The sequence below is a fragment of the Phyllostomus hastatus genome, unplaced genomic scaffold (genome assembly GCF_019186645.2).
Source record: "Phyllostomus hastatus isolate PE091 unplaced genomic scaffold, TTU_PhHast_1.1 phas_contig_64, whole genome shotgun sequence".
NCBI lineage: Eukaryota > Metazoa > Chordata > Mammalia > Chiroptera > Phyllostomidae > Phyllostomus > Phyllostomus hastatus.
The window spans coordinates 4,688,557-4,716,258 of NW_025333928.1; the positions used below are offsets into that span (position 1 = coordinate 4,688,557).

At 40.2% G+C, this 27,702-nt stretch overlaps 1 protein-coding gene and 1 pseudogene across 2 annotated transcripts; one reads left to right on the forward strand and one right to left on the reverse strand.

The window, feature by feature from the left end:
- The first annotated feature begins 91 nt into the window (after nucleotides 1–91).
- Nucleotides 92–26,481, forward strand: DCTN5 (dynactin subunit 5). Of its 2 annotated transcripts, XM_045849164.1 has the most exons (6): nucleotides 92–245; nucleotides 944–1,012; nucleotides 14,067–14,185; nucleotides 16,956–17,067; nucleotides 20,744–20,846; nucleotides 23,429–24,815. In XM_045849164.1, exons 1-6 carry the CDS (start codon nucleotides 198–200, stop codon nucleotides 23,524–23,526), a joined length of 549 nt encoding a protein of 182 aa, XP_045705120.1. In that variant the 5' UTR covers nucleotides 92–197; the 3' UTR covers nucleotides 23,527–24,815. The 2 variants fall into 2 exon arrangements, with proteins under 2 accessions (XP_045705120.1, XP_045705121.1); XM_045849165.1 differs by lacking the exon at nucleotides 944–1,012 and having other exon boundaries at nucleotides 93–245; nucleotides 23,429–26,481.
- LOC123825409 lies at nucleotides 1,611–13,768 on the reverse strand (annotated as a pseudogene).
- Nucleotides 26,482–27,702: the final 1,221 nt, after the last annotated feature.

Genomic DNA, 27,702 nt, shown 5'->3' on the forward strand with positions numbered 1-27,702 from the left:
TTTACGCATGCGCAGCCAGGCACTGCCGGACAGCGGATCTGGGCCGCCTAGCGGAGAGCAGAGCTGTGGAGGAGACCCGAGGCCTCCTGGGAGCGGAAGTGCAGGATTCGCCGGAAGTAGCCGGCGTCTGGGACCGACGGACCCGCTGACAGTGTTGGACAGGAGCAGGCCGGAGCTGGTGAAAAGACTTGGTGGCTATGGAGTTGGGCGAGCTGCTCTACAACAAGTCCGAGTACATCGAGACGGTGCGCGCCTGTCTGCACATCAGCCCTTCCTTTCCAAGCCTGTGTCCCTTTGGGGCCGGTGCCCCATCTTGTGTCTGCCCCACCCCGGCGGGTCCCTGTGGCATGTATGGGCGTGTATGGCCTGGCCTTGTTGTTTATTCTTTAAATGGCCAGTTTAGGCTTTTTTCATTTTAATCCTGACTTCCTCGTGGAGATAAAATGGTTTTCAGAAAGCAGGACAAGTCTCGTCCATCCTAATATTAATTACAGCTCCCGGCTTCAGGCTTTTAAAAACTATTTTTAAAAAAACCTGTCATAATTTATTGCTATGTGCTGAAGATTGTTAGGTTCTTTATAGTCAATACATGATGTCTGTAAGTTGCTCAATGTTACTACTATTGCTTCTCATTGAATTCCCACAGTTCTGTGATACTGGTGAAGTCTTTATCCTGGCTTTAGGGTTTTAAAACGAGGTATAGAATTAGGACTTGAGTCCATGTCTCTGATGTCAGTAGGCTATAGACAGACTCACGACATTCAAATTCTGAATCCATTCTTTGAATCTCTAGTTTCCTAATCCATTCTATCTTTACTGAAATCCTGGACTCATCCCAGTGTAGACTACATGCCATTTCAAGTCGTTTTTTCTCAATATGAACTTCCTTGATGGAGAAACCCACTCAGCTCGCTCCCCCACATTTCCTGCTGTTTGCTTTCAGGCATCTGGGAACAAAGTTAGTCGCCAGTCAGTGTTGTGCGGAAGTCAGAACATCGTTCTCAATGGCAAGGTAAGGAATAAAGCCACCTCCAGGATGCATACTGTTGCCTTCTTTCCACAAATTATCACCTTAGCAGGGCAGATAAAATGTTGCCATGTTTCCCATTTATTGCTGTACATTGAAAATTTCTCTCGTTTTTAATTTTCCAAGTTGGATTTATTAAATACAAAAGAGATTTAATAAAAAGAGCCAACAGAAAGCCTTTTTCCTTATATGACAGGAACACAATACAGTGGTACTCAGAACTGAAATTATTACACAGTTTTGAACTATTGGACATAAAACATAAATAGGTAACAAACTAGTGTAGAAACTAAAGTAATACTACATTAATATAATTATCTGTTTATAATAATGATTCAGTATTAATGGAAACTCTTAAAATTAATATGAGGATGTAGAAAGATAGTAAAATTTGAGACAAATTTGTAAAATGAAATATTAAAGGCTCAGAATCTTGTAGTCTGAATAAATTGAAGTAACAGAGAGATGAGTATAAACTTAGTAATAATATTAGAACATTTCAGAACCAGAGAAAATACCAAGATATATTTGAGATTAAGTCTGTGTCTCCTGCTGTCTGGAATACTCAGTTTTCCTTGAAATGTTAGATCTCTAACCTCCTGAGGGAAAATAGTATCACTGTAATCAAGAGATCACAAATATTTTCAGTAGAGACACAATTACTCTCACCATTAGCCCATCATATCATGAGATTTAATGGAAAAGAAATAGTTCACTAGATATAATGATATAATTAGTAATTATAGACACACTATTTTTGCCCAGAAATAAATTCATTTAACTCCATCCGACACACTAGCAAATGCACAGAGGTTTTTTTGGAAATCCTTCAGCTAATTCTAAAACATTTTCTGTGATTTTGTAGGGAAGATTTTGTTTTTATTCTAGTAATATATATAACAAAATTTGCCATTTTAATCATATTTAGGTGTATAATTTATTGACATAAATTACATTCACAGTGTTATGCAACCATCACCACTATCTGTCTCCAAAACTGTTTCATCATCCAAACAGAAAGTCTACCCATTAAGGAATAACTCCCCATTTCCATCTTCCTCTAGTCCCTGGTAACCTTAATCTACTTTCTGTGTTTATGAATTTGCCTATTCTATGCTTACCTGGCAGGGGAGATACCATGATCAGGAATTTGCCTATGCTAGATATTTCATTTATGTGAAATCATATAGTATTTGTGTATTTTGGCGGGGGAAGGTCTGGCTTACTTTATTTAGCATAAATTTTTCAAAATTCGTCCATGTTGCAGCATGTATCCTTTTCATGGCTGAATAATATTTTATTATATGTATGTACCACATTTTTGTTTATCTATGCATTTGTTGAACACTTCCTCTGTTGTTTCTACCTTTTGGCTATTGTGGGTAAAGCTTCTCCGAACATTGGTGTACAAGTATCTGTTTGAGTACCTGTTCTCAGTTCTTTTGGGTATATATTTAAGAGTGGGAGTGCTGGGTCATATGGTAATTCTATATTTAGCTTTGTGACTTTGTAACTGTTTTCCACAAGGACTGAACCATTTTATATTCTCTCTGCAATGCAATTGAGTACCAGTTTCTTCACATCTTCACTAACACTTGTTATTTTCTGGGTTTTGAATGTGGACGTGGATGGTATTTCATTGTAGTTTCTGACTTGCATTTCCCTAATGATGATGAATAACTTTAAAATACTTATTAGTCATTTATATATATTCTGTGGAGAAATGTCTATTCAGTCCTTTGCCCATTTTTAAATTGTACTATCTTTTTGTTGTTGGGTTGTAGTTCTTTATATATTCTGGATATTAAATCTCTTTATCAGATAGATGATTGCAAATAAATTCTACCACTCCGAGATTATCTTTCACTTTATTTTTTAAAAGATCTTATTTATTTATTTTTAGAGAGGGGAAGGGGGGGAAAGAATCATCAATGTGTGGTTGTCTCATGCGCCCCCTACTGGGGACTTGGCCCACAACCCTGGCATGTGCCCTAGACTGGGAATGGAACTGGCAACCCTTGGGTTCTTAGGTTGGCACTCAATCCACTGAGCCACACCAGCCAGGTATTTTTTTAAAAAATTTTATTCATTGATTTTAGAGAGAGAAAGGGAGAGAGACAGAAACATCGATTTGTTCCATTTATTTGTGCATTCATTGGTTGCTTCTTTTTTAAAAAATTAACACTTGCCCTGGTTGTTGTGGGTCAGTGGATTGAGTGCCGGCCTGTGAACCAAAGTTGTCACTGGCTTGATTCCCACTGTAGGAAACATGTCTGGTTGCAGGCCAGGTCCCCAGTATGGGGTATGTGAGAGGCAATCACACATTGATATTTCTGTCCCTCTCTTTCTCCCTCCCTTCCCATCACCAAAAATAAATAAATAAATAAAACTCTTTAAAAACAAGAAATCTTTAAAAAATAAATAAATGTAATTCTCACTCAAGGATATGTTTACTGATTTTAGAGAAAGAGGAAGGCGGGGGGAAGAAAGAGAGAAAGTGGGGGGAGGAGGAAACATTGATGTGATAAACATTTATCAGTTGCCTCCCATATTCACCCTAAGCAGGGTTTGGACCCACAGCCTAGGTATGTGCCCTGTGTATTTTGGCAGGGGAAGGTCTGGCTTACTTTACTTAGCATAAATTTTTCAAAGTTCGTCCATGTTGCAGCATGTATCCTTTTCATGGCTGAATAATATTCTATTATATGTTTATTCTATCATATTTAGGTGTATAATTTATTGACATAAAATAAGTGCTACTTTTATGTTCCTCTCCTGTCCCTTTCTTCTGCCCCATTCCAAGAGTGAACCTGCGACACTTGGGTTCACAGCCTGAGCTCAATCCACTGAGCTATGCCAGCCAGGGCTTATTTTTATTTTTTTTAAAGATTTTATTTATTTATTTTTAGAGAGGGGAAAGAGAGAGAGAAACGTCAACGTGCAGTTGCTGTGGGCCATGGCCTGTAACCCTGGTCGGGATTTGAGCTCACAACCTTTTGGTATATTGGACAATACTCCAGCCAACTGGGCTACTTGGATGGGTCATTGGTTGCTTCTTGTATGTGCCTTGACCAGAGATTGAACCCACAACATTGAGTATCAGGACTACACCCTTAACCAACTGAGCTACCCAGCCAGGGCTCTTTCAACTTTGTTGATAATGTTCTTTGATGCACAAAAGTTTTTAATTTTTATGAAGTCCAATTTATCTATTTTTTTCTTTTGTTGCTCAAGTTTTTGGTGTCATATCTAAGAATCCTTTGCCATACCCAAGGTCACAAAGATTTACTCTTATATTTTCTTCTGAGTTTTGTGGGTTTAGCTCTTGTATTTAGGTTGTTAGTGCATTTTGAGTTAATTTTTATATATGGTGTGATGTAGGGGGTCCTAATTCATTAATTCTTCTGGATGTGAAAATCTAGTTGTCTCGGTGCTGTTTGTTAAAGACACTATTCTTTCTCCATTGAATGCGCTTGGCATCATGTAGAAAATCAATTGGCCATAGATGTATGGGTTTATTTGTGGAGTCTCACTTCTGTTCCCTTGGTTGATATGTCTATCCTTATGTCAGTACCCCTGTACTATACTGCTTTTGTTATTGTAGCTTTGTAGTAATTTTGTAATCAGAAAATATGAGTCCTCCAAGTTTGTCCTTTTTTCAAGATTGTTTTGGTTGTTTGGGCCATCTCTTTCTTTTTATTTTATTTTATTTTTATTTTTATGTTTATGTTTATTATTTATTTTTTTAAAAAGATTTTATTTAGTTATTTGTTTGTTTGTTTATTTTAGAGAGGGAAGGGAGGGAGAGAGAGAGAGAGAGAAACATCAATGTGCAGTTGCTGGGGGTCATGGCCTGCAACCCAGGTATGTGGCCTGACTGGGAATTGAACCTGTGACATGGGTTCACAGCCCGAGCTCAATCCACTGAGCTATGCCAGCCAGGGCTTATTTTTATTTTTTTAAAATATTTTATTTATTTATTTTTAGAGAGGGAAGGGAGAGAGAAAGAGAGAGAGAGAAACGTCAACGTGTGGTTGCTGGGAGCCATGGCCTGTAACCCAGGCATGTGCCCTGACTGGGAATTGAATCTGCGATGCTTTGGTTCGCAGCCCGCGCTCAATCCACTGAGCTACGCCAGTCAGGGCCTTCTTTTTATTTTTTAAAAAAATTTTTATTGTATCTTTTTTCCATTGCCATTTAGTCCCCTTTTACCCCCTCCATCCTGCAATCCCATCTGTCCCTTTTTAAAACGGTGTTTTATTTGGTACTAGTTGGTGTACACAGAAGAGTAATATATAATGTATTGTTATAAAATGTAAAAATTAAGTCAACATCATGAACCCACCACCCAACTGAAGAACTGGAACATAGCATGTATAATAATGTGTATAATACGGTGCTACTTTTATGTTCCTCTCCTGTCCCTTTTTTCTGCCCTATTCCAAGAGGAAACTACTATCCTAAATGTTGTATCATATAAATTCTGTATTTTAAAATATACCATATACATATGTATCCCTAAATAATATATACAAGGCTTGTTTAGCGTTACTTAGTTTTCTGTGACTTTTTTATATGTAATTATAATAATGACAACAGAAGACACTTATATGACAATATTTGTTTCTAAGATTCATGTGGTTTGTGCATTTTCACTGCTGTGAAAATTTATTCCCCTCATCTGTTTGGTGGATAGTTATTTTGTTTCTACTTTTGTTATTACGAACAATCCATATATGTTTTCAGCTCCTGTCCCTTTTAGAAATAAGACATTTCTGTTTTCCTGAACTTATATCAGATGTCACAGTGCCAACAGGAGTATACAGCCATCAAATGAGTAAAAAAGACTGGGTGTAAACAACAGAGTTATGGGGCCTGGTAACTTGGGAGAATACATGACCTAGCAAAGCCCAAGCTGATTGTTTTTTGTTTTTTTTTAAATTTTATTTTAATCATTGTTCAGCAAGCTGATTGTTGTGAGAAAATAGGACTATGTTTCCAGAGCTTCTGATTCTCTCAAAAGAAACTAGAAATCTGGATTTTTACAAATGTAAAACATCCTACTCTTCAAATACTAACAGCTAATTTAAATGATAAAAATGTTGCATGAGCCAAACAAAACAGGTTTCCAGGTACTATCCTTATACCTCCAATTTTCACCTCTGCCTAATACCTGTTCAGTGCACTGAACTCTGCTTCAGTACCATTTTCTTCCCTGTAAGGTCCTCTTTGGCACCTTTCATTTTAATACACTGTTGTCTCAATTTTGAATCACTTCTCTTCTTTAGCTCCACCCTTTATAAATAGGAAGCCAGGATTTATTCTTGCTAAATTCTTTGACCACTTGTAATATGATTTACTATTTATGTTATTTGTGTGTTTGCTTCTTCACTGGGACTGTAATTTAGGCTGACAGAGGAATGTACATGGATTTTCTTAATTTCCAGATTACAATTGTTATCTTTATTTAAAACAATAAAATGACAATACCCATTACCAAACACTCAGAACTGTTGGAATGTTGTTTTCTTCTGAAAGCAAAGGCAGTCATTTTCTCTGATTATAGATAGACACATAAACTGAAAACAATGATTGAAGTAAATTAAGTCTCTCAGATAAAAGAAGTATATACTAGAAATAGAACCTCTTTTAGCTTGAAGAAGATAGCTTTAAAAAACCAAGAACTGCGGTGCTTTACAATCAGCAGCAGATGCGAAAGTTTCTTTTTATTGGTGGATTTTTGTAATAGTTTATTTTTTTATTGTATTTTTTCCATTGAAATTGATCTCCCCTATACCCTCTTCTACTTCCACCCACCCCGTTTTCCCACGGGTAGATGCTCTATAGACAGAACTAAGCATATGAGATTGGTAAAGTCTTCCAAGTATGATTCTGTTTCCCTTTTAGTGTCCTGTCAGAGCCTGGTGTTCAGGCCAGTGATTTATCTAAATTCACCTATAAGCAAGGTGTCTCCATCTGCCTCTTTAGCATGACCTTCTGTCCTGGGCCCCAAATATTTATTTAGAACTGCCTGTGGCTCATCCCCACTGGTATCTCAAAGTCTACATTTCAAATGAATTTTTTGTGTGATCTCCAGGATTACTCACCCCATTTTAGGATCTCGTACCCTCAAAATCTAAACAATGACTAAGTTGTATAGATTCTCTTTCTTTCTTTAACATTTTATGATGTAACATTTAATAAAATTATTTTTATTGAAGTGTAATGTACATACAGTAAAAGTATCAATTTTAAGTGTGCAATATGGCAAGTATTTTTATTATTTTTATTTTTTTATCCTCACTTGAGGACATTTTTTTTCATTGTTGTTAGAGTGGTAGGGGGAGAGAGAGAAGAGAGAGAAAAACATCAGTGTGAGAGAAAAACATTTATTGGTTGCCTTTTTGTACAGACCCCAACTGGGTATCGGACCCACAACCTAGTCATGTGCCCTGACTGGGAATTGAACCCACAACCTTTTGGTCTATGGGATGATGCTCCAACCAACTGAGCCACACTGGCAAGGTGACAAGTTTTGACTGATGCTACGCAACCATTACCACAATCAAAATAGAAAATATTTTCCAGGACTTCTGGCAAGATGGAGGCATAGGTGGACGCACCGTACCTCCACGCACAACCAAGATTAGAACAACAACAATTTAGAGCTAGAATAACGCCCAGAACTGACAGAGAATTTATCTGAGTGGAAGTCGGACAGCCAAGAAGTTGAAGTAGACCCGTTCATCCAGACCAGTAGGAGGGGCGTTGAGGAGGAGTGGGCTCGGGTTGCTGTGCGCGGAGATTGGGGAGAACTGAACGCATAAGGCACTGGGAGCGTGTAAGCCTTCAGGGTGCACAAGATTGCAGTGGTGGACCCTGAGTACGCAAGTAGTGGCTGGCAGACCCAGCGAGGCGGCAGTTGTGGACCAGGGCAGAGCGCGTAACCCAGGACCCCAGAGAAGGGACTGAGATCCCAGGAGATCGGAACTACCGCCATTGTTCCCTCCCGCACCTGCCCCCACATACAACGTCACAATCTAGCGACTGGGGTACCCAGCCCCGGTGAACACCTAAGGCTCCGCCCCTCACCGTAACAAGAGCAACCAGACTGGGAAAAAAAAAAAAAAAGGAGAGAGACATGTCTCCAACAGAAGAACAGATCAGTCCCCCAGGACTCATCCTTTTGAGTGACCAGCAAATAGCCAATCTATCAGATGCACAGTTCAAAACACTGGTGATCAGGAAGCTCACGGATTTGGTTGATTTTGGGTGCAAATTACATGAAAAAATGCAGGTTACCATAAAAGAGATGAAGGAAGATGCACGGAGAACCAATACTGAAGGGAAGGAAACTGGGACTCAAAACAATAGAGTGGACCAGAAGGAAGCAAGAAACAACCAAGCAGGAAAGCACGAAGAAATAAAAATTCAAAAAAATGAGAAGCTTAGGAACCTCCAGGACATCTTTAAACGTTCCAACATTCGAATTTTAGGGGTACCAGAAGGGGAAGCGGAAAAGCAACAGATTGAGCACGTATTTGAACAAATAATAAAGGAGAACTTCCCCATTCTGGCAAAGGAAATAGACTTCCAAGAAATCCAGGAGGCTCAGAGAGCTCCAAAGAAGTTGGACCCAAGGAGGAACACACCAAGGCACATCATAATTACATTAGCCAAGGTAAAAATGAAGGAGAGAATCCTAGAAGCAGCAAGAGATAAGGGGACAGTTACCTACAAAGGAGTTCCCATCAGACTGTCAGCTGATTTCTCAAAAGAGACCTTACAGGCAAGAAGGGCCTGGAAAGAAATATTCCAAGTCATGAAGGACAAGGACCTATGTCCCAGATTGCTCTATCCAGCAAAGCTCTCATTTAGAATGGAAGGGCAGATAAAGTGCTTCTCAGAGAAGGTCAAGTTAAAGGAGTTCATCATCACCAAGCCCTTATTTTATGAAATGTTAAAGGGACTTATCTAAGAAAAGAAGATAAAGAAAAAACAAGTATAGTAAAAGGACAGCAAACTCAACAATTATTAACAACCACACCTAAAGCAAAACCAAAAGAAACTAAGCAAACAACTAGAACAGTAACAGAACCACAGAAATGGAGATCACATGGAGGGTTAGCAACAGGGGAGTGGGAGGAGGAGAGACGGGGAAAAGGTACAGAGAATAAGTAGCATAGAATGTAGGTTGAAAATACATAGGGGGAGGGTAAGAATAGTATGGGAAATGTAGAAGCTAAAGAACTTGTAAGTATGACACATGGACATGACTAAAGGGGGGGATATGGGTGGGAGAGGGTGTACAGGGTGGAGGGGAGTGAAGGGGGGAAAATGGGACAACTGTAATCGCATAATCAATAAAATATATTTAAAAAAATATTTTCATCACCCTAGTTTACTTGTGCCTTCTTCAGTCAGCCGTCCTTCTGTCCTTGGCTCCAGGTAACCATTGATGTAAAACTGATATAGGTTAGTTTTGTATTTTCCAGAGTTTCATGTAATTGGCGTCATGCAATGTTTGATATCTGACTTCTTTCACTCAGCATAAGGTTATTGAGACTTACCCATGTTCTTGCATATATTAGTGAATTAGTAGTTCATTCCTTGTTAGATGAGCATTATTATTATGGAACTTTTCAGACATGAACAAAAGTAGAGAGAACATATAATGAATTCACCAGCTTCTACAATGAGCAAGATTCTGACATTCTTATTTCATCTCTGTACTGACCCTCCCCAAACCCATACCTCTTTTGACCAGGGTTGGGGAAGGGAGTTGAGCTATTTTAAAGCAAATTGCAAGCACTGTATACTTCACCCATACGTACTTTGAATATGTTTCACTGATGTTTAAAGAATAGTAGAGAACCCTTATTATAATTAAAAAAAAACCAAACCATTAATTCCCTAATATCATCTAATCCTCAGTCCATGTTCAGTTTTTCTAGTATCTCAAGATCTCTTTCTACATTTGGTTTATTTAAAACAGGATCCAAATAAGGTCAAGTACACATTGTGTTTGCTTACTGTGTCTCTTAAGTCTTTCTAATCTGTCACAGTTCTTTTTCTCTACCCCTTTTTACCCCTTGCCATTTTTATATTGAGGAAACTGGATCACTCTTATGTAGGATTTTCAGATTTCTGAATTTGGCTGATTATAATTACATGGGGTTGTTTAATGAGGTCTCTATCCCACCTCCTCCCTGTAAATTGGTAGTTAGATCTGGAGGCTTGGTCAGATTCCTGTACCTCCAATTATTTTCATTTTCATTTACAGCTGCCTAAATAAGGTTCATTATCTCTTTTTACCTTCATCAACTGTAGTCAACTAAAGAATCACTTTACCTCCAGTGAAAGTTCTTGCCTCCTTCATTCAGACTTCAGACAGCTTCAAGAGTAATGTTTTTAAAATGAACATTCACTTGTTTAAATCCTCAGCTTAATATCTTTTATTGATTTTTTTACATTTTTAATTTTAATTGTTGTTAAAGTACAGTTTCTGCCTTTCCCCCATCATTGATTCTTTACATATATCCTCTAAGAAAAAAAAAATCTAAGCTTCTATGAGCAGTGTACATAATTCCTTATAATTTAGTCCTTGTTTATGTTTCCAGTTGCAATCCCAGCCATATCCACTTTCTTTCTTTTTTTTTTTTTTTTGCCACATTCATTCATTTATTCAATAGATATTTCAAGAATGCCTACTCTTTACCAAGTATGGGGAATTAGTTTCTTCAGATTTCTCTGTTGTTATTTAACCCCTCTGGGCAATTTCTGGGGAAGCCAGCTACCACACCCTGCAGTGTAGCATTTAGATTAATCTGAGTCCAAAAACTGGGAGAGGAGCCAGAATCTCAGTGAGTCCACCTCTGGGAGTAAAAGGTTGGAGGTAGTTGTGTTACCAGATAAGACAAAGGCAGGAGCAGCCAGGACTCTCATTGAACAAGCAGCCACACCTTGGGGACAGGTGGATCTGAGTAAATCTGAGGAGGTGCATAACTTAAGTCTACTAGAGGTGTTCCCAGTTAATGTTTGTTCATCCAGTGAGACCTATTTGTAGGATGATCAGGGTAAAGCTTGTAGTGTCAGGGGAACATCTTCAGCTGCACGCAGGTTTTTTTTTTTTCCACACTTTCAGATCTTTTTAAAACAATAAAAGTTGCACTTTGTAATTACTTCCGGCCAAGATGGAGGTGTAGGTAGACACACTGTGCCTCCTTGCACAACCAAAAAAATGACAACAAAATTTAGAAACAAAAAAACAACCAGTACCAAGAGAAAATTGAACTGTATGAAAGTCTGAGAGCCAAGGAGTTAAAGAAGACATATTCATCCAGACCAGTAGGAGGGACCGAGTTGGGCAGCCGGGTGGAGAGGACTTGGGGCCAAGCAGTGGCTGGCAGACCAGGACGCACAAGGCAGAAGCAGGCAGAGCCAGTGAGGCAGCAGATCATGGAGGGATGGGGTGCACTACTCGCCTGGCAGACAGGGCGGTCCCACATTTGCGCCCAGATAAACCAGGTGAAACTGGGGAGCGAGACAGACCGTGCAACCCAGGGTCCCGGAGAGGGGAAGTAAAGCCTCAAAACACCGATTTGAAAACGCCTGTGGGGGTTGAGGTACTGGGAGAGACTCCCAGCCTCACAGGAGAATTCGTTGGAGAAACCCACAGGGTCCTAGAATGTACACAAACCCACCCACAAGGGAATCAGCACCAGAAGGGCCCAGTTTGCTTGGGGGAAGCAGTGGAAGGGACTGAAATCCTACAGAGAGCAGAGCAAGCACCATTGTTCCCTCTCAGACCCCTCTCCCACATAAACCCAGCTACTCACAACCCAGCTACTGGGTTGACCCACCTGGGTGGACACCTAGGGCTCCGCCCCTCACTACAGAAAAGGCTCATCAAGACAAAAAAAAATGGCCCAAATGAAAGGACAGATCAAAGCTTCACAACAAACACAACTAAGTGGCGAAGAGATAGCCAGCCTATCAGATACACAGTTCAAAGCACTGGTGATCAGGCTCACAGAATTGGTTGAATTTGGTCACAAATTAGATGAATAAATGAAGGCTATGCTAAGTGAAATAAAGGAAAATGTACAGGGAACCAATAGTGATGGGAAGGAAACTGGGACTCAAATCAATGGAGTAGACCAGAAGGAAGAAAGAAACAACCAAACAGAAAAGAAGGAAGAAACGAGAATTCAAAAAAATGAGGAGAGACTTAGGAACCTCCAGGACATCTTTAAATGTTCCAACATCCGAATTATAGGGGTACCAGAAGGAGAAGAGGAAGAGCAACAACTGGTAAAGATGTTTGAACAAATAATAAAGGAGAACTTCCCCATTCTGGCAAAGGAAATAGACTTCCAGGAAGTTCAGGAAGCTCAGAGAGTCCCAAAGAAGTTGGACCCAAGGAGGAACACACCAAAGCACATCATAATTACATTAGCCAAGATAAAAATGAAGGAGAGAATTCTAGAAGCAGCAAGAGATAGGGAGACAGTTACCTACAAAGGAGTTCCCATCAGACTGTCAGCTGATTTCTCAAAAGAGAGCTTGTAGGCAAGAAGGGCCTGGAAAGAAGTATTCCAAGTCATGAAAGCCAAGGACCTACATCCAAGATTGCTCTATGCAGCAAAGCTTTCATTTAGAATGGAAAGGCAGATAAAGTACTTCTCAGATAAGGTCAAGTTAAAGGAGTTCATCGTCACCAAGCCCTTATTATATGAAATGTTAAAGGGACTTATCTAAGAAAAAGAAGATAAAAAACATGTCCACTAAAATGACAGCAAACTCACAATTATTAACAACTACACCTAAAACAAAAAGAAAAACATACTAAGCAATCAACTAGAACAGGAACGGAACCACAGAAATGAAGATCACATGGAGGGTTAGCAACAGGGGAGTGGGAAGAGGAGAAAGGAGGAAAAGGTGCAGAGAATAAGTAGCATAGATGGTAGGTAGAAAATAGACAGGGGGAGGGTAAGAACAGTATGGGAAATGTAGAAGCTAAAGAACTTATAAATATGACACATGGACATGAACTGAAGAGTGGGAATGTGGGTGGGAGAGGGTATGCAGGTTGGAGGGGAGTGAAGGGGGGAAAATGGGACAACTGTAATAGCATAATCAATAAACTATATGGAAAAAGTTGCACTTTGTTATGTACTTATTAAAGATAATCTTTTATAGTGTATAAAAAATAATGACCTGATATACACAAAAATTTCCTGATAATGATAATTAAAAACAGCTATTCCCACCCTCTTGCATCCATACCAGTATTCAGTGTAGATTGGTTTACTCTTGAAGTGTAATCCAGTAAGACTGAAGACCAAACACTTCAGGCCCTGGACAAAATAATGAAATCCATGTGAGTATTCTGATCCTTGGATCGATTGATATCAATAAGGGAACCAGTTTTTCATATTGTGAAAGAAATGTGTTCATTTTCAATGACAACTTTAAGTTCCTACCAGCCCACTCGGTCAGGAGGAAACCACAAAGCATCATTCTTTTGGTAATTTCACTGTCATCTATTATTTCCTTCAGTTCCTCCATGACACTTGTATGTATGTAAGCCTCTTTTCTGATCATGACATCATTTTTGTAAATGCTGTTTTTGGCATATGTCAATTTCCCATTGGGTTGGAACTCAAATTCCAGGAATTTGTGGCCAAACTTGCCCTTGTGACCCATGTAGTAACACAGATAAAATTTACTCTCCATGACTTTCGAGACCAAACTTTAACAGCAATCCACGCAGTCAGTGTTATGAGGGCAATTCTCTTACAAGTAATTCCCTAATGTCATTCTAATCCTCAGTCCACATTTAGTCTTTCCGGTATCTTAAGATCTTCTTTTGTAGTTGGTTTGTTCACATCAGGGTCTAAACAAGGACTTAACCTTACATGTGACTCAGTGTATCAAAGCATAAGTCTCAGTCAGTGTCTTGTTACCTACTCTTTTTTGTTGTTGTTATGTTTTCATCTATGCTGATAATTTTTAAATGTGCTTTGTTTTGTAGACCATTGTGATGAATGACTGTATTATCCGAGGGGATCTGGCAAATGTAAGAGTTGGACGTCATTGTGTTGTGAAGAGTCGGAGTGTCATAAGGCCACCATTCAAGAAATTCAGCAAAGGGTATGTAACTTAATTATGTTGTTTCATTCTTGGGCAAGATGCTACTACTGATAGTGTTATCCATTTGTTGAGTTATGGGGTAAGGACTGGGTCTATGCTGTTTTTGGGGACACTGAGGAACAATTCACCATAATGAGCACAACTTAGGCAGTGGTAGTCACCCTAGTCTAGTTGAGGTTGGCTGGTTGCCAGAAATGGAACCCACTTCAGCTGGCAAAAGCAAAAGAGGTTCTTATTAAACAGTCATAGGAATGTTCGATGGAACCTAAGGATAGAAAAAGAGGCCAAGCCATATGAGAGGCCTTAGGAGGGATTAGACCTCAAAACTAGTCAGCTAGCCAGGATCAAGACAACTATTCTGTATATCCAGTACTCACTCTCTCCAAAATTATTACTATCTCTTATCTGTCCTTCTCTGCACCTCTGCTTTCCTCTCCTTCCTCTGGTTGGATGTGTCTTCCCTCTTTCCTCCTGGAGCCAACCTTGCTGTCTCAGCCCCTTATTTATATCATTTTTCCATTTAGGCTTCCAACAGATACCAACTAGAGATCTTAGGTCTTATTTCAGATTCAAGGGAGAGGGAATCTGATTGGCTTGGCATGAGTTAAGTGTCCACTCCTAGTCTAAACAGCTGCAACCTAGTGGGGAAGTCAAGTCAGGCCCACTGATCTCACAGCAGGAATAAAGATTGTCCAAGAAAGAGCATGGACAGTACAGGAAAACTGACTACTATACCTGCTGTGTTGGTATCCTCTTTGCCTTTCTTCCCCTTGACTAATTTATTCTCCTGGTTTCTACCTGTAACACCATCAGCATTTCATCCAGTAATTCAACAAGCACTAAGTTATAAGCAGGGCATATAAAGATGGATAAAATAGCATTCCTGCCTCAAGGTTCTTCAAACCTAGTGGTAGAAACATTTATATAAACACATAGCTTCTATATAATATGCTACTATAATGTGATTGCCACTATATAATGTGATACTCCTGTCACATTGGTATGAACAAGGTAAGGGGTGAACAAAGAAGATAGTAGCTAACTCAGACTAACTCTAATACCTAGGAGTATATCATGCAGGAATAACCCTGCATCTCCCATAATGATATTCAGCTCCAGGCTTTCCATTATATATAGGGATTGGAGCAGGGAGTCACTCTAAATCATTCACAGGAAACCATTTGCTCATTAGCTCAGTAGGCTATTGAGGGAAACCAGAAAACCTTGTGGTAGGTTCCCTTTTGTGGTTTCATGCAGTGATTGATACTCTGCTAGAGGTGCTTCTAGCAGAAGGTAATAACTTTACCTTCTGCTAAAGTCATTATTGGATTAGATATGGTCCAAGAAAAGCTTTAAGGATGAACATTGCATTGCTTATCCTAGCCATTGTAGCCCCAGTTCCTAGCATAGAGTCTGGCATATAGAAGGGGTTTGTTGGTGAGTTGAAGGGATGTGTAAATAAGAATGGTCCACATGAGAAATATAGAAATATGAAAATATAAGTAGCAACAACTCTTGAATAGAGGGTGATGTGGGTTTCTTCCCATGCATATGCATGTCCCAATACTAGAACCTGATGATAGTATAAAGTTTGGAATTTTTGACTAAGATTAAAGAACTGGCAGTACTGCTGTAGACTGTGATGAGATCAAGGACTTCATTGCCTCACAAGGTGTTTTAGACTAAAAATAAGATGGAATTCAGGAAAATTTAAAGAAATTATAGGTCTTTGGAGGACAGATGTCATCTTTGACAAAATATTCATTCCAGTCCAAATATTTTCCATCCCAAGGTACTGAAATTACTTGTAAATATGATCATGAACCACTCTCCATGACACTTAAGGAATCCTAGAGAATGAGAACAATGTTAGAAGCCTGCAGAAAGCCTACTACTAACTCACATTCAAGTCTTGACTTATATGTCACTTTCTTTTTTTTAAGATTTTTTTTTTTAATTTTAGAGAGGGAAGGGAGGGAGATAGAGAGAGAAACATCAGTGTGTGGTTGCTGGGGGTTATAGCCTGCAACCCAGGCATGTACCCTATCTGGGAATCGAACCTGCGACACTTTGGTTCGCAGCCCGCACACAATCCACTGAGCTATGCCAGCCAGGGCTTTATATGTCACTTTCAATTAAGCTTTTACCAAACCTCCATTCTGGGTCAAGTCTCCTTGTTATATACTCACATGACATGGTATTTTTTCACTGTGTAACTAACTACTTACTGTATAATTACTTATTTAAGCTAATTTCTTCTCTTGATTGTAAGCTCCTTGTGGGCAGGATTGAATTGCTTATCTTTGCCATTGTGTCCCCATTTCCTAGCATAGAGTCTGGCATATAATAGACACTCAATAAAATGAATGCGTGTATACATTTTCAGAATACTGGGTACTAGAATTTATATTCCACAAACCTGATGTCTGTCCCCTGACATATTATAGAGCAGATGACTAAAAATGTGACCTGTGAGCATTTTCAAAGGGATCAGGGATGAGCACATTCATTCACTCATTTGTATTTGGTGCCGGTTCTTTTAGCATAAAATATTGTGCCCCTTCTGCCTTGTTGTTTCCTTGGTCTAATATTTCTGATTTTGAGCTAGTAGAATTATACAATTTCCCTAGCCTGAGGATTTCTTCCTTGCTAGGAACAGTCTTACCAAGACAAGATGTTGAAGTTGAGTTTAGGTTCTGTAGTTCTGTAAGCCTTGATGAGGAATACGTTACCTTGACCTTTCTTTGTTCATCTTCTTTTCTTTCTGTAGCGTTGCATTCTTCCCTTTACATATCGGGGACCATGTTTTTATTGAGGAAGATTGTGTGGTCAACGCAGCTCAGATTGGCTCTTACGTTCATGTTGGCAAGAACTGTGTGATTGTGAGTATGGTGACTTGGCTGGCTAAGCAGCCTCACTTCCTCTCTAGCTCCTGTCCCTCACATCTGTGAGCCTCTGCTTCTCTGACCAAACAGGGTAGAAGTAGTTTCTGGTCTATTGGCATTATATTGGATTTGGAGCTTTTTGCTAGGCATTTATAATCATGGCTAATCTTTATCAAACCTATTCCCTATGATGTTAAACTCTTTCCTTGGATTTTTCCATTTACTCCTTACAGCCATCTGAGGATGGTAGGTGCTGTTGTTATCCCTGTTTGTAGATGAGGAGACTGAAGACCTTAGATGTCAGGATTGATTAGGCTATTAAGTGGAGCTGGGATTTGAACCCAGGCAATATGAATGGTCATGCTGCTATATGGCTTACTTGTTGCCTTACCTCATGGATCCTACAGTCTGGTGGGGTGACAGGTGAGTGAAGGGTGAGGCAAAATTGGCTCATAGACAGGATTATGGGCATTTCAATTAAGAGCTTGGCATATATAAGGCTCAGAGTCCCACATGACATGACTTCATGGGAATTGCAGGTAGTTGAGGATAATGGGCATGCAGGGTGCATAGGAACCCTTTGCTCAGTAGAACCTGTAGGACCCTGGTGCATGGAAGCCTCAGTATCAGTTTGATCTCACTAAGCTTCACAAGATTAGATTTCTTGGTATTTTCATAGATGAAGAACTTGATTTTAGTTAGGATTTATAAGAATGTTAATTATCAGAACCAAACTGCTGAAGTGTTTAGGAAAAATATTTCCTACACTTTAAATTTTTACCTGAGACCAGATTCTAGAAAAAGCCAAGATTTATTCATGTTTTTAAATGGCTACTCCTATTAATACAGAGCCAGCTCCCTGCTCTGGATAAGACTTCAACCTTCAAGTATCAGAAACCTTCCAGCAACTGTGCAGTTAATGTTCCAGGAGCCACAAGGGCACAGCAAAGGCTACAGTGGAGGGGAGAACCACATTGCTGTGAAAAGTATTCCAATCTGATTTGTTGCTCAGATTAAGGGAAGTAGTGGTTTTGCCAAGTATTCTCTTCCAGAGTTCCTAGTATTAGAGACAGAAAGTTTTGGCTTGGTCTGCTATGAAGAGAAAGATAGTGAAATCCACCCTGTCTTCTCATTCTGTTTGACAAAAGCTGGCTTTCTAAACCACAGCTGCTCTTTTCTGGTATGTCCCATGGAAAAGAGAAGATATCACTGTAGCAGCATAAGCCTTTAGCCCTGTCCTTTATCCCTAGAACAAATATCTGAAAGGTTCAAATCCAAATGCTATCCCCAATACTTGGGGAATTCTAGTCCTATGGTCAGGTGCTCTAATTCTCAGATCACTTTTCAATATATCAGTTCACTTGCAGGACATAGTCATTGTTCAGCATTAGTGATACTTATTTACTGAGCCTTTATAGATTCTCAGGTAATGTGAGGAGAAAGATTTTTTAAGAATTGTAGAATCTCAGAGCTAGCAGTAATTAATTCTTTTAGAATCTGGCATGCCCCATGACACACAGATCCTTCCTACAGCATCCTGTGCCTGATAGTCCTGCTTCTGTTTGGATACATGAAGTTGTAGGTATTAATCAGATTGCCCAGGTGACAGCAGGAAAAGCCCAATAGGCATTATTAGTAGGCACTGTTATTGTGCTGTGTGTTGTTCATTTACCACTCTAATCCTGACAGCATCCCTGCAGGTTGGTTTTATGGCATTTCACAGATGAGGACACCAAGGCTCAGAGATGCTGAAGAACTTGCATCAGGAGATAGAGGTAGCTTAATACTAGCAACATATACTTCTTGACCCCGTCAGGAATGTTCTCCAGGAAAGAATAAAGAAGCAGTTTCAGCTGTTAACCTTCTCTGCTATTGCCCATCCATTATGTCTAAAACACACCTTCATTTCTTACTTTGCTGCTATCTAATTTACCCAGAATGCTTTGAAGCCCAGTTGAGCATCATTTCTCTAAGTGGGCCAGAATGGTCAACCAGTGCACAAAGCAGGTGCATACAGGCTGTGTGGTGGCTAGTGGTACACAGAAGATTTGTGTCCCCTGTTCCTCTTTGTCACAGTCCACTGTGCATAAATCTCTGTGTGTGAATGTATTGTACCATGTTCTCTTTCCTTTTTAGTCAGGGCTCCATGGGCTTAGTCTGAGTTATTAGGAGCTTAGATAACATCTTTGAGTTCATTTGGAATTCACCAGGGAGCTGATCATCTGCTGGATATTTGCAATTGACAATATCAGGGAATTCATGGGGGAGAACTTTGCAAGGAGGGTGAATAGCTGCAGTAATGACTTGCTTCTGAGCTAAAGCTGCCAAGTACTTGTTGCCAAGTATTGCCAAGGCTATATTGTCCACACAGCTGGAGACAACTTAGTAGATGCTTAGGAAATTCAGATCTTAGAGGTACAAGCTTTTTAGAGGTAAAAATTCATTTGGCAACCTACCTGGAAATTTCTGGAAATACATCTAATTTGGGTACTTAGTAATGGGGAAAATTTGGACATAATCAAATGAAAGTATCTTTCATATTCTTTGGTAAAATCTGAGGTCTTAACAGGTTAGCATTGTCCTGGTATTTGTTAGAAGTTCCCCATTCTCAGCTAGGTATATTGCATGAGATCATTTGACCAGAACACAATGAATCACAGGTCCTGTTGATAGAAACATAAGTCAGTCAAGACTGAAACTTACAGCAGGTAGCCTGAAGCATACCTCTAAACTGCATACAGGAGCATCTCCTTGCCCTTAACCCATGGAACAGATGGCTTTCCCAGACCTCACCTCTTTCCCTCAGAATGCTGTAGTTGGTGGCAGAACTGAAAATTGGTGGCAGTGGGCAAACACAGGCATAAGGTTCAGCCTAATCCTTCAGATGGATGGATAGGTTAATACAAATTACAAGTATAGAAGTGAATTCTAATTTCCTGCACAAGTGGCTCTAGGGATTCAATGGAAGTCATGAGAATCCATCTCCTTCCCTTTTATGTTTTTTCTGGGAGGCTTTCAGGCAGGGCTCTTTCCTCATGGAAACAAGATGGCTGCTCCCAGCTCCATCCTGTCCTCTAGAAACTTCATTGGGAAGAGCTTCTTTTCCCACTGGTCCCCCAGCTGAAGTCCCAACATTGATATTCATCAGACTGATTTTTGGCTCAAGTGTCAATTCCCTAAGCCAGTCACTGTGGCAAGCTTGGGGTTTGGAGTGTGGGATAGGAATTGAAGAACATGGGCTGAGCTGGGCATAGAGATAGTTCTTAAGGGAAATGCAGGTTCTGTTAAAAGACAAAAGGAGAACAAATGCTGGGCAGGTGAAACAGATGTCCACTAAATTAACAAAAAAGAATTAACTTAAACAGAGCCATTGGAAGACTGAATTTCACATAGTCCACAATGCCTAAGATAACCTGAATTGTCCCTAACATACAGCCCTCACCCCACATATACACACACACACATAATCACATACACTGATGCTCACATTCTTACCTCTTCCTTCTTGTCAGTTACCATCTGAAGTAGGGAATTCTGGCCAAGCCTCTTGTCACTGTCCCTGGCTTTTGTAAGATACCACAAATGAAGAAAATATAAAATAACCTTCCATATAGCAGACAACGTTTACTCTTATTTCCTGATCTATTTCCTATTAATAAGATTTTAATTTCAGGGGCGTCGGTGTGTGTTGAAAGACTGCTGCAAAATTCTTGACAACACAGTGTTACCCCCAGAGACTGTGGTCCCACCGTTCACTGTTTTCTCAGGCTGCCCAGGTAACTGTGGGTATTTGTTGTGAAAACTCAAGTTTATTTTTCTTCACAAAAGCAATATATGCAATTTCTGCCTCTGACAGTATGTTAGTCTAGCTAACTTAAAAATTCTCCTTCTACAAAGTACCTAAGAATAATGTTTACAACATGACAAATATCCTTTTAAATTCATAATTGCATAAGGAAGTTATCAAGCGTCAGAAGGAAAAACAAACCTAAGTGGACATTGTAAGCATGCCTCAGTCGATACCGTCTTCAGAGTAGAGTGGTCCAGGGTTTTATACTGTGTGGGGATGAGGGAAAGCCTTGTATACACACATGGCAGAGGCCCCTTCAATGGGTGCCTGTCCCTCAATAAAAAGTTGATGTAGAACAAGTCTGCCACCAGCACAGGAAGAATACAAAGAAACATGTCTCTTTTGCCTGGGCTGTAGGTGGGCAAAGGAAGTCTCCAGAGAATTCTAACTACGGCCTTACAACTAACATTGGTTGGGAGTTTGAACTTCCTGCCCAGCCCAGGAATGTCCAAACTGAAAAATTAACAAAGCAAGTCTAAGACCGGTGACAACTCTAGGACACCTGAGAGAAGTAAATGCATCCCCTCTTGACCTTGGCTGACAATGCTCTCTGGTAAAGCCCTTCATGAGCTCAGAGTTCCCGATTACACAGCATGTGGAGAAACAGAAGTAATACATGCTTATCCTACAAAGCTTGGAAAACACTGAAATCAAAGGAAGACAGAAACCTAACATCCTCCCCTACCCCAGGATAGTGTCATTTCTTATACATGGTGTTTACACAGTTGAAATTCTGTGGTGTATACACAGGCACATTACCAATTCACAGATGGATACCTGCCACTATGTAGATTGTTTTTCTAGTTTAAACAATCTCATTACTCAGATCATTGAATATGAATTTCAAAGATGGACAATACCATCCACCCAGATTCTTTAGGGAGGAAATTGGCCATCCTACTGTATTATGTATCTCTGCATTTACAGAGGAGGGAAAGACATCTTTACTAATTCTCCCCATATCGGGTTCCCACTGTGAAAAAGTGTTAATTGTTCTCAGCAAGTACTAGGTCAGATTGTTAGGCAAGCTTCTGATCTGAGATGAGAAGTGTGTTGCTAGAGAAATTTCTTAGTCTCTTTTAACTTATCGAAGGTCCTCAGAACCAATTTATGACTAATGGCAGATGTCAGGGAAGCACTGCTAGGGATTTCATTGTGTTTGGAGCCTCTGATGAAAGATTCAAGCTTCCTGGGACCTTAGAGATCACCGTTTAAATGAGGAAATGGGCGTAGAGGGTGTGTTATCCAAGGCGTGAGAGCTGGTTAGTGGGGAAGCCTTGATGAGCAGTTAGACCCCCTATTTAGAGTTTAGTACTTTTTGCACTGTGACAAGATACTTCCCATATTCATTTTACATAGTTTCACAAAAAATACTAACCATCTAAATGCTACAATTGTCAGTTTCCATCTTTAGTAAGAGGCACAGGGTTGCAGGAAAACCAGCTCATTTTTGCCGAGCTCCATCCCATGAAACTGAGTCTTGGAACAAAGTGAGAGGCAACTTATTTAGAGAGAATCTGGGTCAGGAACCAAAACTCAGGCTCCTAGAAGCCAGGCAGATCATGGACATAATTGAAGTAATAGCCCATCATGGCTGCTTATGAACAGAAGCCCAATATTTTATTCTGTATGGAAACTTGATTTCTTAACAGTACATCTTAGGCATTTTTTTCTTGTCAGTATGTAGAGATTCACTTCATTTCTTTTAATGGTTATGTGTTTTTCATTGCATAAATGTAGCACAATGTAAATAGCCTGTGCCCTGGTATAGGGTGTCGTTAGAAATTGTATAGTACCTGGTTATTCACAATTAGAAACTGCTGCATTGATGCTCTTGTACATATATTGTTCAATTGGGCAACATTATCTGTGGGACAAATACTTGAAGTTGGATTGTCAGGTCACAAGGTATGAACTTTTAAAACTTTTGCTAGATATTCCTAAATTGCTCTTCAAAATAATTGTATGAGTTTGCACTTTCACCCATAGTGTAGGAGAGTGCCTCTTTCCCGGATATTCTTCAATATGATGTTCACCTTTTGTTTTCCTATAGGACATTTCTGTTGTATTCCCACCTATATATTGTCTGGTGGATGTTGGATTCATTTCATTGTCTGGATAACAGGGCAGTTTTTTTCTTCAAGAGTGTTCACCTTGGCTTGCCCAGGAAGTATCACACCAGAATCCAAAGGATGGACAAGTCTTTGTCTGGAGCAACCTCCAACGTAGTCAGAGTTGTTTTAACTCTTCAGATCATGTAATAATGTACTAAGGTCTTTTACCTGGAATATATTTCTCCATTTTGAGAACAATATTTTTTATTACCCCCCAACACAAAAATTCTTATCATCTAGAAGATCAGTGGAAATATTCTGTACCAAAGATGGAAAAACCTAGCATTTCAACATTTTGTGACTAAAGAAAAGGGCCCCTGTGGGGTTTAAACAGGAATCAGAGCTGCAGACCTCCCCTGACTCCCCATGGTTGACCAGGTCTTTCTTTCCCCAGGACTCTTCTCAGGGGAGCTCCCAGAATGTACCCAGGAGCTGATGATTGACGTCACCAAGAGCTACTATCAGAAGTTTTTGCCTTTGACACAGGTCTAATGTCTCTGCCTCATGTCTTGAATTCGCTTGAGCTCTAAGATAAACTTGGGGACAAAGTGAGCCAGTCAACATCTACAAAGATCTCTTGTGTCTTTGACACCTTCTACCCATCCTTTTTTGTTGTTGTTGGGTTTTTGTTTAATTCTTTGGAATTTCTTAATCATCCTCAGTCTAAGCTCTTAAGACTTTAATATAGAATGTCTGGAAGAGTTGTCTCCAAATGCTCTGCTTAAACTGTATCTATTAACAGTCACTTCATACCATTCATTATATGTGGAGCACAGAATCATCTGCTCCCAATGCTCCCACCCTTGGTCCTGTGGATGGCTGGGGCCTACCTGAGGCTGGCTGCAGAGCAGAGCAGTCTGTCCCAGCATGGTAGTTACAAAGCTGGTATGTAGTTCATGGCCATAAATTCCCACAGTGAGCACCACTCACAGGGTCACTCTAAGCTTGCTGGCTGCTAACATATTTGGCCAGTTGCCACAATTGCTTATAATCATGAAGAAAAAGTATTCATGGCTTGAAAAGCTTCCGATTCATGTTGGCTACTGAAATGAGAAAGGGGTGGTGGTGGTATTTCTCTTTTTTCCCAGATGACTTCAACTGTCATTTTAACCAAGGGTGACTGAGAAAAGACTTAACATTCTGTTGTAGGGCCTTTGGCTTTTACTAGAAGGGGGATCCTTAGCACCCAGATTTTATTTTTGCGAAGTCCCAGGTTTGAATCTCCCATGAGGATGGACTAGTCTGGCAGCCATTCCTTGCTTCAAGGTATTTGCAGGCAGCCGTATATGCCTTATTTCATTGAAGACATAGCATTTGTGATATCTGTTCCCTGCCATAAAACCCTCCCTTTAATTGCCATAAACTTCACCAAAATATCTGTACTCTGGCCCAATCACATGTATATACTGGGGCCTCTTAAAATCACTATGTGGCACAAGAGTCCCAAGCAGTCAGTGAAGTTGCCAATACCATCCTTACTGTCTTCTGGCTAATAGTACAGTCCTCCCTGGTTCTGCTCTGACTTCTTGGTTTAGAAGGAAGATTTAGAAGTGAAGTCCTGAGAATGTTGGCCTTGCTTAATGCTCTGATTCTCCTATGAGTGCTCTGGTTCTCCATGGAACTGTTTAGCCTTGGATCTAGCAGGCACTGTACTGACTCAGTATCCATTTATGGGGTTGACAACTATATATAATTATCTCCACTCATTCAGTGTAAAACTGCTTTCTGGTTTGTCATTTTTTTTTTTATGTTTGTACATTAAAAGATTGACAACCAAACAAGTTATTTAAAGTTGATCACTCTCCCCCTCTGTTGATGGCTATCTCTATTCCTCAGGCACTTCACTATGTGCCTGGTACCCTGCTGTGGGCTTTACATTCACTAGCCTGCTCATGGCTCACATTTTACAGATGAGAGTATTAGTTAATGTGGTCCAGTGCATACAGTGAGGAAGTGGCTGGCCCAGGAGTCACAGCCATATCTGTCTGGCTCCACAGCCCATGCTCTTCAGATGGGACAAGCTTGCCCTTAGAGCACCCCTGCTGTGCATCCTGTCTAATACAAGCAGTCAGTGATGGTTGCATCATTTTTTATCATATCCTGGCCTCTCCTCCAGCCCTGTTCTCCTTTTGTGCCACCAAACAGGTGAATGTTCAAGTTGGCAAAATATAACCTCTTGTTCATTAGAGAAATCTTCCAGGGCATGTCCAACATTACCATCCCACCTGTGTTTGAATACTTGCTACTATAAGCGACTAACTGTCCATTTCCTTTGTAATCTTTTACAGTTTTATTGAGATATAATTGCCATAATTTTTGTCTGTCCATTTTGTTGGTGAACAACCCACAAAGTGAGGAGGGTTAAGCCTCTTAAAACAAAACAGTTTGAAAATCTTTAAGTAACTCAAGTATATGATTCCAAAAGTCTGATCTAGTTAAGAAAGGACATGTAATGAAGTAAGTCCTCCCAGTTCAGAGCCCCAGAGGCCACCACCCTGAACAGGTTCTGGTCTCTCCTGGCAGAGGTAGTCTGCATATGCGCAAGCAGGTATGTGTATATGTACACCCCAGCCTCTCCACATTCGTACAAATATGATCAAACATGAGCTGTGCTGTTTTGCACCTCTCTGCTCTGACTTAACAATCTATCTTAGAGATTGCTCCGTATTAGCATGTATAGGTGATTAAATATCAAATGCCAACACAGAGTGTTTACCACATACCAGATACTCTTCTGAGTTCTTTACATTTATTAATTCCTCTGATCTCCACAACCACCACAAGATCTGTGCACTTATTCTCCTCAAGAAACAGAGATTGAGTGCCCAACTTTATATACTTAATGCAGTGGTAAACCTAGGCATTCTGTCTCTAGAGCCCGTACTTTTTTTTAATCCTCACCCAAGGATATATTTATTCATTTTTAGAGAGAGGGATAGACAGAGGGAAACATTGATCAGTTGCCTCCCATATGTGCCCCTATCAGGGATCAAACCTGCAACCTAGGTATGTGCCCTGACCCGAAATCAAACCCACAACATTTTGGTGAACCCATACTTTTAATTACTGTGCAGGAATCTCTGCCTGTTATACCTTTCATTGCCCCAAGTTGCATTATCTGGCTGTAGAGAAAGCTGAGAAAGTGAGTATTTTGGTTTTTCAGGCAGGCAGGGAGAAGGGGGATTGAGAATGAGTTTTGGGTGAACCATCTAATGATGTCTGCTACAGGCAGGAAGTCTAGTGTTTCCTCTGAGAAGACAGTCTCCTTGTATTGTGCCCTGTTGTCTTGTAGCTACACTTGTGGTCTGAATGGTTAAATGGGAGCAGGTGTCTGGAGAATTGTCTGGCTTGCAGTCATTAATAGTGTCTGAAAATGCTGCATCATATAGTTGGCACTCCATAGAGGAATGTACAAACTAGATGAAATAAAAATCCAATTAGAACTGCTTTGTTACAGTGACAGAAATCTAGCTTGAACTGGTTTAAGCCAAAAAAAAAAAGGCGGGGAGTTGTATTGACTTACACAACAAATCATGGAAAAAACAAGCTTGGGAGGCAGTGGGATTTGAACCTCAGGTAAGCTACTCAGTCGCTGAGCTGTACAGTGGGAATTACAGTGGCACTCCGTCGCATTGGTATGGGTTAAATGCAGACATTAAGGATAGTTTCTGGCATGGAGAAGGCACTTCCAAAGTTATAATATCATATTGAAAGGACAGTGATATTCAGAGATTTAAACCCCATCAGAGCTGTTTGTTTTTATATCTTTTTCATCTTCACATTAATAAAAGTACGGACTAGGCCTGCTATAACAAGGAGATCATGAAAATACAGTGGCTCAGATAGGTCATTTCTCTCTTAACAGTGCCGGGATAGGCAGGTGGGTAGGTGTCTCTACCATGTCACCAGGCCCCCAAGTTCCTACTATCTTGTCACATGGCAACATTGAGCTATAAGGTAGATTATAAATTTAGTCCCTAGCTGGGGAGCGAAAACTGAGGACATCAGAGAAGGCAAGCTCTCCGAGACCTGTGTCTTGGCTTCCTTTTCTCCTACTGTAAGTGGGCTTTCTCCAAGCATTGGGGCAGGTGGTAGCTGACAGCTCCAGACTTATATCTCCCAACTTGGTGCCCCTGAAAGAAAGGTTTCTTCCCTCCAGTTCCAATTTGGAAAATCCCAGAGAAAGGTTCTCAGTGGTTTGTCATGAGTCCCCTGCCCTTTTTGATCACTTAGTGTGGCCAAGGGTGTGCGGCACTCTGATAACCCTGATCTGGGTCAAGACTTTTCCTTCAGCCCACCATGGTGGAGAAACAGCATAGCCCATTAACAGAGCAAGGTGCTGAGAAGACCAAACATCTACTATAAGACGAGTCTGTAATTATGAACTGATACTCTTTGAAAGTGTGTTGATAGTTGTAATTATGTGTCCTGGGAAAGGCTAGCTGGATTCTGTCTCCATGGTAGCTCTTACCTGGGGACAATCTGTCATCAGACAATTACCTTCATGAGTCTTTTTGTTCTCTGAGTATTCCCAGTAGAGCAGGCAGATGGGAGAGGGACCCTTTCCAATTGGTTTATGGCAGAGGAGGGATTTACTGGCTAATATAGCTGATAAGGTCAGGGCTAGATTGGCTGTCAAGATGGATCCTGGGACTCACAACAGTGTCA